Source organism: Acipenser ruthenus, chromosome 40 (assembly GCF_902713425.1).
Source record: "Acipenser ruthenus chromosome 40, fAciRut3.2 maternal haplotype, whole genome shotgun sequence".
Classification (NCBI taxonomy): Eukaryota; Metazoa; Chordata; class Actinopteri; order Acipenseriformes; family Acipenseridae; genus Acipenser; species Acipenser ruthenus.
In genome coordinates this window covers 1,476,993-1,487,603 of record NC_081228.1, presented here as the reverse complement: position 1 = coordinate 1,487,603, position 10,611 = coordinate 1,476,993, and the positions used below count along the sequence as shown (strand labels likewise).

The 10,611-nt window shown below is 39.8% G+C and overlaps 1 protein-coding gene across 2 annotated transcripts; it reads left to right on the top strand.

The window, feature by feature from the left end:
* Nucleotides 1-642: 642 nt before the first annotated feature.
* LOC117397377 (ankyrin repeat and protein kinase domain-containing protein 1-like) lies at nucleotides 643-10,209 on the top strand. 2 transcript variants are annotated; one of them, XM_034912651.2, is made up of 9 exons: nucleotides 643-899; nucleotides 2,031-2,313; nucleotides 2,530-2,681; nucleotides 3,325-3,374; nucleotides 3,819-3,974; nucleotides 4,433-4,554; nucleotides 4,854-4,896; nucleotides 5,296-6,552; nucleotides 9,514-10,209. In XM_034912651.2, the coding sequence occupies exons 1-9, from the start codon at nucleotides 712-714 to the stop codon at nucleotides 9,759-9,761; spliced, it is 2,499 nt and encodes an 832-aa protein (XP_034768542.2). In that variant the 5' UTR covers nucleotides 643-711; the 3' UTR covers nucleotides 9,762-10,209. The 2 variants fall into 2 exon arrangements, with proteins under 2 accessions (XP_034768542.2, XP_058866237.1); XM_059010254.1 differs by having other exon boundaries at nucleotides 2,031-2,364.
* Nucleotides 10,210-10,611: the final 402 nt, after the last annotated feature.

Sequence of the window (10,611 nt, the reverse complement as noted above, 5' to 3'; positions counted from 1 at the left end):
CTCTCTCTCTCTCTCTCTCTCTCTCTCTCTCTCTCTCTCTCTCTCTCTCTCTCTCTCTCTCCCTTGAAGTTAAATTCTGCTTTTTGAAAGCAGCACAGGAAAAAATAACCTCAAGCAAATTTAAGTGCTTACTAATACCACACACACAACAGGTAAATAACATAAGGAGGCTGTGTGGTCCAGAGGTTAAAGAAAAGGGCTGGCTGAGTTCAAATCCCACCTCAGCCAGTGACTCATTGTGTGACCCTGAGTCTTTTGGGTGAGACATATTTGTAAGTGACTCTGCACCCTAGTCTCTGTAAGTTGCCTTGGATAAAGGCGTCTGCTAAATAAACAAATAATAATAAGAATAACATGCATTAATTACATAGTCACTTCAAAAGTTAAATAATGTTTTTGCTAATGGATTGAAGTATGAAAAACAAAGCCTATTTCAACAACAATATCACCTGAAGGGAACTTGAAGAAAATGCATATTAAACAATGCAGGGAAGCTCGGAGTAAGTAATACCAGCCCCACCTCCTAACTGGTTATAACCTGAATCACAGCCGTCTCTAAGTTTGAAAACATGCAAGAGGTTCAGGTTACAAAAATTCTCCACCTCTAAATATTTCCCCATTCTCTTACAAGGAAGTGTACTCTTAAAATGATTGAGAGCTTGGGAGTTCCTGGCATAAGCAGAGAACAGGTGCTTGTGAGACCCAGTTTCCATGGCTTTGGCTGAGGATAAGCAATTGAAAAACCTGAAGATTTTTAATAAAGAAGACTTCCATACAGACTGGGTCAGGATTGCGAGTGGCGGGTTCGGACACGTTTATAAAGTCAAGCACAAGTTATGGAGGGAAACGTTTGCAGTGAAATGCTGCTCGGGGGTGTCTTCCGACTCCGGTTTGTACAGGTAACAGGTGCTTTCCCGTAACTGTCTTCAGATTTGCATGGGGCAGCTTGTGAATTAGAGATTGCCATTTGTAAAATAATGTATGTTAGATTTTATTTTATTTTCTCTTGCAGGTTAATCGTATCCTTGTGTTGGTAAATTGACAGGATTTTGTTCTGTAAATGTTATTATCTACATATATGTGTATGGATATGTTCATATATTAATTTCCTTAATGGGACTAACAGTTCTTTACACCAGACAACCTGAGGCTTGGGACCCCTCCAGAGGTCAAGATTTGGCCCTTTCTGTTTTTGTTTAAACAAAAATTAGATCATTAAACATATATGGGCCTCGAAAGTAGAAAGCAGAAAATTCAGCTTCTTATAACCGAGCTGAACGGTTTTTAAATAAAAGAATACTAACTAAAGAATTTAATCATGAAAGATATTAAGGCTTCTTGTTTGACAAAACAGTTCTTTGTTTAAAATAATAATGTATTTTCTTGCTTTCTAAGACATTACAGCGGTTTAATATTGAGGCCTTATTAGGCTCCATGGTGATGGGGGGAAACTGATGTTCCTTAAGGAATGTAAACAAACACGATCTGCTTTCCGGTAACAGAACACCCTCTAAAAGGCTGATTTTAACAGACACCACTCTATATTTTAGTGTACAGTTGAACACATTTCTAAATGTATCCATTCTTCACACAGTGTGCCTGTTTGACATGAGAATCAGGTTCCGTGCTCGCCTCCCTATGGTAGCGACTTTCTGAGGTGGGGACGATCTCACAGACGTTTTACCCTCTGTCCTAGCACTGCATTATTACATTCCACATGGTTGTCTGATTAGCTCACTGGTGTCTCTATCACACTCAGTGTTCCTAGTAGGACTACACTCTGCTTTGAGATAAACTGGGTTCTGTCAGCTGCGGCTTGACCTTGTATAGCTGCTACCCTGATACCTGTAATCAGCAAATCATCAACCCTTGACCTGGTACATGCCCCACATCGGTGGTGGTTCTGTACTGTGTACAAACAGCATAAAGCAGGGAACATGTATTTTTAAAGGGGACACACAACACATCTTGATCAACAGCCTCTACTGCTTGCATAACTGCCTTCCATGCAAACATTTTTTTTTTTGTAGAACCATGATAGAGGAAGCTTCCAAGATGGAGAAAATGAAGTTCCGATACATTGTCCCTGTCTATGGGATCTGCAACGATCCTCCGGCCATAGTGATGGAGTACATGAAGAATGGCTCTTTGGACCAGATACTCCCCACCCACAGTCTCATGTGGGCCAAGAAGTTTGAGATCCTCCACGAGGTAGCCTTGGGCATGAACTTCCTGCACAGTGCTACTCCACCCTTGCTTCATCTCGACCTGAAACCCGGGAACATCCTTCTAGATGAAAACCTGCATGCAAGGGTAAGGGAAGCAGACACGTGGAAGCGACGGGGTGCATACCCCTATACGAAGGTAAAGGACCTTTACCCCTTATACAATAACTCTGTCTCTGTTTGCATATTCCATGGGCTTGGTGAAGGTCTGGAGGTCTGCAAGATGTTTAAAGGTTTCTTTAAACATCTATATACGTATATAAACGTGTGTGGACAAAATCTGACGGCTTGTTTTCTGTCCCAGATTTCAGATTTTGGCTTGTCCAAATGGAAGGAGTGTTCGAGCAGGATGGAGTATATTGAACTCTCTGCGATCAGAGGAACGCTGAGCTACATCCCCCCAGAGATGTTTCTACAGAACAGCAAACCTCCAGGAACAAAAAACGATGTGTACAGGTAAGTGCTTTTATCAGGGTATGCCAAGGCCACCTGCTGTCTGGCTGTAGGCAGTCTAAGACAAGAGGAGTGTTTCAGGCACCTGGAGGAAAGATTATCAGTTGCAGCAGATGCAAAGCCTTCTCGAAGCTTTACTTTAGAGTCAATTTCCACATTTTAAAAGACACACATTTGTCTTCCAGTGAAGGAAGATCACAGAAGTGATCAAGTTAGAGACACAACATTGCAAAATAAATTAGCTAGGATTAAAAAAAAAAATGAAGAAAGTACCTTGTTGGCAGAGCATACAGCAACAACAGACGTTCAGTAGCTGGAGGTGAGCTGGCACCTATTCTGCATGTGCAAACAATTCCCTGCAGTCTCTCTAGAGCATATCCTCTTTTGGGCAGCGTTTTGTATTAGCATGCATTTCCATAATTGTAACTCTCTTTAATTAGAGCAACAAAAGTTATGCCGTAAAACTGGAAGTTAGAGATGTTTAAGATGTTTAACTTGCATTACACAATTTGGAGGCGTGGCTTCATGGTTACTGTATACCAGCTGACTTGTGTTACATTATGATTGGTACAATTCATTCTTTGAGCCACTAGTGAATTTTAATTTTAGAACAGTCACAGTAAATGTCCTGCTTCTATTTTTACAGCTTCGCCATTGTGATCTGGGAAGTCCTAACTCAGAAAAGGCCATATTCAGGTATTGAATAGAAATTGTTCCTACAAAAACATGCGTTTACAACATGTTGGAGCAAATATATTTTGGAATGGTATAGTTTGGATTAAAATGTGACCTAATTGTACTTGAGCAAAGCAAATTAAAATGATTTAGAAAATATAAAATTTAGAAAAAATAAATAAAAAACACAGCTTTAAAACCTGTGGTGTTATATGATTATGCAACCAAAGCTCTGGCTATAAGAGAACTGATTAGCAAATGAGTCAAATCCTAGAGTTGAAATTCTAAAAGCCCTTCAGGAAAAAAAAACACATCTAGAAGAAACAGAGCCACTGTTTATCAATCCTGGTGATTATTTCCTTAGGATCTGAGTTATTTTAGTTGTGTTCCTTTCTTAATTAATGTGGCACATCTTTTTCTAGAGTGTGATTTGCATTCTCACATGATGAGTTTCCATGTACTCAGGAGCCAATATGATGACGGTGATAGTAAAAGTGGCAGCTGGGAGAAGACCCTGTATGGAGGATGTCCCAGAGGACCGGCCACAGGAGTGCGAGCAGATGATTAACTTGATGCAACGGTGCTGGTGTCAGGAGGCAAGGCGGAGACCATGTTTTGCAGGTAACAAAAAAACATGCGTTAAGATGACATGTGCATGGAATTTTTGGCGCAGAGCTTAAATGACGAACTCAGTCAGGTTTGGTGCAAATCAATGCTTATTATCATGAATGTGATTAAACCCACCAAGCCCATTCCAGCTCGAAAGGGGTTACATGCTGAATATAGAGGATTCTGGAATTGATTCCTCCAGTGTGTCGCTTGAATCCAATTAGATTGTGCATATAAACAGGTCAGTTCAAGAGTTACAGGTAGTAACTTTAGTATGGGTCTCTTGGGGTCCTATTTTGAGGATGTAAAGGCAAAGATATATCTAATTACATTTTTTTTTTTTTTTTCAAAAACCATTTCAAGATACTTTTCCAGGACTCTTACTTTGTGCGCTCAATGGCAAGGATAATTTCTTAAGGTAAATTTATGAAAGGAACATGCAATTCATTGAACATCTCTACTTCACCTAGACATTACCAAAGAAACAGAGGTCCTCAGTGAGATGCTGAAAACACCAAACCTGGGTCAGAGACCAAATGAAAAGGCAAAAACACACCAGCTTCTGTACTGCAAAACCTCCAACAGCATTAAAGTGAGTAGACCTGGGACTGCTGACTTTCTGCCCAGGAGATTTTGAGTCGGTCAGAGTGACAACTTCAAGTTCAAACCCCACCTTGCAACCTTGTTTTGTGGATAGCAGAAGTTATGTCACGGCTTTTAACTGCATAACATGTTGATTTTGTCCAACATGAGAGGCATTTGGAAATGGGAACATTTAGCAGTAGTTTTAATTAATCATAATTCTTATATAAAAATGTGTTGATGATGTCAACTTTTGTGAGGTTGCTATACTACTGTGTGTATCATCCATTTCGTAAATCTCTTTCAAAGGTACCTAAGATGGGACCAAACACAGAAATAAGCAATGCAAGTGGTGAGTATTGTTTTATTTGTACTTCATATTATTATCATGGACGTACAATACCACAGTAATGAATTGTTATTGAAGAAAGCCTTGTGCCTGTGTATGTTGTTGCATGCCTTAATGACACTGTAAGCAAAATATTAATGATAACGCCAGTGGTAGAGTCATTATTTGGAATGCCAATGAAACAATACACAAAAAATAAGACTGGAAATACGATTTAATACCATGGTACTATATTAGTAACTTTTTTGTGAGGGTGAGCAGAGATGGGAAACAGGTACATATGAGCAATAGCTGGACCTATAGAGCTGCTTTGCACATCCAGTCTGTGAAATTAGCTGTGAAATGTGATGTGAAATGACACTTATGAAAAGTCATGTAATGGTTGTTTTCATTCTGTGGCAGATGAAGAAGGATCTGAAAAAGACATCATTAGCACGATGAGAAAAAGAGACCTCTCTATTTTTAAGAAGATGCTGAAGGAAGTACACGTGACCATGGTTTTTGAAGACAACTACTCCTTGCTTCACTATGCCGTTGCCACGGGAGACACAGAGATTGTAAAGCAAGTTCTGAGTTTTGGGGCGAAGGTAGACTCCCAAAGTGTCAATGGGTACACACCTTTGATTATAGCTGCTCTATATAAATATCCAGACTTGTGCTCATTGTTAATTGAGCATAAAGCAGATGTGAACTTGAGTGATGAGGACAAGTGGACCCCTCTCCATTTTGCCGCTCAGAATGGTGATGACAAGATTGTGCGCCTCCTTTTAGACAGCAATGCAGATGTGAACGCCAAAGAGCGTGACGGTTGGGCGCCTCTTCATTTGGCATCTCAGAACGGCCATGAAAACGTTGTCCGGGTCCTCCTACTACGCCGAGCCGCCATTGACCTTCAGGAGAATGAGAACCGGACAGCCCTTCACATTGCAGCCGCTTTCGGCCACATCAATATCCTCAAACTGCTGCTAAGTCAAGGAGCCGACCTGAACAAAAAACAGAAGGGCTGTCAGACAGCACTGCACCTGGCCTCGGAAAAAGGACACTTTAGAGTTGCGAGGCTTTTGGTGAAAAGCGGGGCAGACCTAAACAGTACGGATAGCAACCACTACACTGTCCTACACATGGCTGCTTTAAAGGGATACAATGGAATATGCAGGCACCTGCTCAAGCACTGTGCGAATCCAAATCTCAAAACCATGCAAGGGTGGACACCCTTGCACCTCGCTGCTTTCAATGGCCACGCAGTCACGGTTCGGCTGCTGAAGGAAAACCACGCGAAGCTCAATGTCAGGGGAGACATGGGGTGGACGCCTCTGCATTTGGCCACTCGCAGCGGCCAAGAAGAGGTCATTTCTGAGCTTCTTGAGGCAGGGGCCGACCCCAACGTCGCGGAGGAATCCGGGTGGACGCCGCTCCATCTGGCTATCCAAAGAGGGAGCTTTCTCAATGTCCTCAAGCTGATCGACCATCGTGCAAACGTCAATGCCAGAAACAGGTTCGGGTGGACTCCTTTGCACATCGCAGCACTGAAGGGGAATGCCCCGATAGCAAAGGCTTTATTAATGAACAGAGCTGAGCTAACCGAGGATTCAAACGGCTGTACTGCACTGCAATTAGCAGTAAGAAACCAGAAGGAGAGCGTTGTAAAGTTGCTTGAAGGTGAGGAAGATGCAGAAGACGGTAATGCTCAATTGACATTTAAATAACACACATACTAACTTTGTTTCCATCAAGGCTATATTGTCGAGCTCTCTGTTTTAGTGGCAGCTGTAATCTGGCCTGCAGACACAGTCTGGATATACTTATGATTCTTAAAAATCACGGCGATCTGTACAGGTCATTAACAGAAGCAAATAAGTCACACATACTATGAGGATCATTCACAAAGCAGGTGCCTTTTTCAATCTCACGGGGAGGCGGCAGAATCCATAACAGTCGTTCATCCAACAGCATTGCCTGTAAACTAACCAACTGAGAAAGCTGTCACATTCAATACATACAAGACGTGATGCTTTTATTTAGCAACGTTGCTAAAAAAACAATGGTTATATAGTGCAGGGTAAGCAGCACAGATCTGAAACGGACCCTTTAAAGCCCTGTATGCTTGTTAATCTGGGAGGATATCTATTATGAACAGAGGGTACTTGCCTTGCATGGATCTAATGACTGCCTGACTTCAGTGCCACTTCCTATTTCTCCAACAGCAGCAGAGTAATTGGATTCTATGGAAAGGTCCCCATTGTAACTATCTGGCAAAGATCTCCCTGTAATCAAATAATATGTGAAAAGGCAGACCAATCCTATGTCACAAGCTTTAGAGGTATTTGTTGTCTGATTAGTTTGTTATCTGAAAGAATTCTCTTGCAAGTGTTCAGAAAGCAAAAGCCGCTCTAGCTTCTGGGAGGAAGTGATTTTTTTTTACAAGTGTAGTTTATGAAATTTCTAGGCTGTATAAATGGTAACGAATCTGTATAATGAAATCTAAAGGCATGTATTTATAGATTACAGTGTTATACATTTTCAATCATGTAAGAAATCTTTTTTTTTTTTTAACTACAGAAATGAAAGCGAATTATTGCAAGATTATATCAAAGAATAATCCTCTGATTTGTGCTGCTGTTATGGAAAACAAAAACGAAATCATTCATTACATTAGAACCTACCACTGTGAATTTGCACAGGCAGGTGGCAGTTTCCCTGTGCTTTTCCCATGGCTGTTATGCATTTACATTGGTTTGCCAAGTTTATTTTGTATATGCATTGCCATATCTCTCTGGGTTTTACCATGCTTCCACTGTGCTTACACTTTGCCGTGCTTTGACTATGATAAGCATTATAAATGAGAACCACCTTATGAAAGGAAACGAGAAGCTAGGACTACTGAGGATCGTTGCATTAACTGCCTAATATGCGAATCTCACCCACCATGACTGATTGCGAAAGGATTCGATTATCAGACTGAAGTGATTAAGGATGGTGCACGTTAACATTATCTGTCGTCACATTCTTTATATCATAATTATATCATTACCGTTAATATTTTACAAGCTCTAATTATGCCAGTAAATGTCTCCATAATTATTATGGTGTAACAAAGTGGAACTATAGATGTATTTAAGAATAAATCTATAAATCTCTCTGCTCAGGCGCATATATATATATATATATATATATATATATATATATATAGTCATTTGAATTCAAATTGAACTTTATTAAAGACTTCCTTTCACATAAAAATGCTTACAGTTGATGCATATGTTAGTTTTCAAAGACCTTCACTTTAATGGGTAGATTGCACAGACATTCCTATGCAAAGAATGTTTATTTGCATTGCATAGGGAATGTCTGTGCACACAACAGAGATTACCAGGGACCTTGCATTCCTTCCTGAGGTCTTCCCGTGATGGAAATCTGCAATCCTGCTGCATCCGATCTAGGTTGTTTAATATGTGAAGCGCAATCACATTTTCAGCATGCGTTTGTCGTGCATTATATTTTCAGAGAGTCTTTTGTTTGTTCTGGGATTATCAGTTCATTCAAATGAATGTCACCCAAAGGGCAAAGGTTTGTCTTTTTTCAAAGGATTTCTTAGAAAAAAAAATGTAGAGAGAGAAAGCTAAAAAATCAAATAAAAAGCAAATGTAAAAAAGACATTTCCTTTATTTTCACCTTAGGATCTAAAGCTTTTAATGCTATTTACATGATTTATTTGAGAAGTAGTTGCTTAATATAATATACACACATGCATTAACTGCTCAATACTTTCTCAGTACAATTAGTTTATGATATGTATTTTTTAATTATTAGTATGTCTGTTTTAATTCGATATTAACTTACTATAAATCACAAAAATGAAGACTCAGGGATAGCTATTACACATTGCAAATCATTTTAGTTTTGCATTAGAATTATGCATGGTATTAGATGCATGGGATGCTATATGTACAACATAGTATAAAAAATTCTTCATTCTTTCCCAGCCCATATTGCACCATGTCAAAATCTCCAAAATGCAGTTAAAAGAGCTTCTGCATCAACTACTCAAAAAGCATACATAATACATATTCCTCAGGTAATTCTGATCTTATCCCAAATGTCTTGAAACATATATAAGTGTTAAAATGGTTATTTTTATCCTGAACATTTTTTAGAACTTGCTTCACTCTCTTGATTGAGCTTGTAACCCAGCCTGACCAGTAGGTGTCGCTGTAGCGTTGTGAACTCCTCCCAGCCACCTTTCCTCTAATACAAGCTGGACTGCAAATGCCAGGGCTGAGCTCCCTGTGGGCCAAGAGGACAACTTTACTTGGCCGGGATTCGAACCAGAAAGCTCCTGTTTGCATGACTCACCCTGCTTTTACTAGAAGAGCCACTGGGAACACCCTCATGTATGTTTTATAAATAGTACATATACAGCATATGGTGAATACTGTATGGGCCACTGCAGCTATCACAAGCCGTTCCAAAACAAACCAGCAAACCACTGTGCAACACAACAATCACCGCGCCTCATGAAACTGAAGCAAGTTCCGGGGGCACACGTCACAGGAACCCAAAGAAATATTCTTCTCTCTTGCTCAGAACCAGTTGCCTCACTAGTTTTGTTTCTCTCTGCAGATGCCCTTGATGTCAACAGAGATCCTGCTTCTCACTTTTACAAGGTTGAACACCTTAGGCACTCTTTAATTTGTATAACAGTGGAGCACAAACAGAGGATAAAACAAGCTGGCACTGACTTCACTGGGATTACTGCAGTGCCCCTGCGCTGTGGTGTCAGAAACACCACAAAGCACAGCTACAGGCTATACATTGCAGAGAATTACCCAATCTCCCAGGAGAGGCTCCCATGTCTCCCTAATTGCTGAGCCTGTCTTTCTGTATTAAACTTCTGTATTTTTGATATGCTTGGCTGAAAAATACGTGCTACCTCAGCTCTAATAGCTTTATTATTATTAATATTATTATTATTATTATTATTATTATTATTATTATTATTATTATTATTATTATTATTATTGATAATAATGTAAATGTAATCTGCCCAAGACCTGTTATACATTTTGAACATGTCTGACTCTTCAAATCCAGGAGGTAGGAGACCCTGAATCCCAATGACTTTTTGAAGTTGACATGCATCTGAATTATTATTTATTTGTAGCTTTGTTTAATATTTATCCCAGTCCACACCTGTCGCACCGCTTGTCAGAAGAAAGGCTGCAGAACTCCTTGAGGGAGTAGCTACGTTCCAATAACCTGCAATACCCAATTCTATACATCACACTGTGCTTTAATCTTAAATAATGAACAATAAAACATTTTGAATGTGCATCAGATTTGACATATTCCATTACTGTCATCGTTTATTTTTTTATTTCATGCACATCTGTATCCTCTGTAGAGCAGCTCTATAAATGATGAGGTTATTTTCTCCATGACAGGGTGGAATTATACTTAATTTGCAAGTTATTACATCGTGAGTAGGGTGTCTCTTTTACTGATTGTATAAGAGATGTGGTCTTGTGCAGGCTGGGTGAGAGGACCACAAGGAAAAGCTGAGGGGTTCTGGCTGTTCAAACTGTGTAAAATGACGTCTCTTATACAATGAGAGATACCTTGCACACAACACATTCACTTAGTATAAATCACGTTATAAAATGTTTTTTTTTTGTTTGTTTGTACAAGATAACTTTTATACCCTCCACCGGTTGTGAAATG

What these genes read in the sequence shown, in the direction of transcription:
- LOC117397377 (XM_059010254.1), top strand. Translation starts at nt 712, where the DNA reads ATGGCTTTGGCTGAGGATAAGCAATTGAAAAACCTGAAGATTTTTAAT. An exon ending in ACAAAAAACGATGTGTACAG is followed by an intron (nt 2,682 to 3,324) that starts GTAAGTGCTTTT and finishes CTATTTTTACAG; the next exon opens with CTTCGCCATTGTGATCTGGG. An exon ending in CGTTGTAAAGTTGCTTGAAG is followed by an intron (nt 6,553 to 9,513) that starts GTGAGGAAGATG and finishes TTCTCTCTGCAG; the next exon opens with ATGCCCTTGATGTCAACAGA.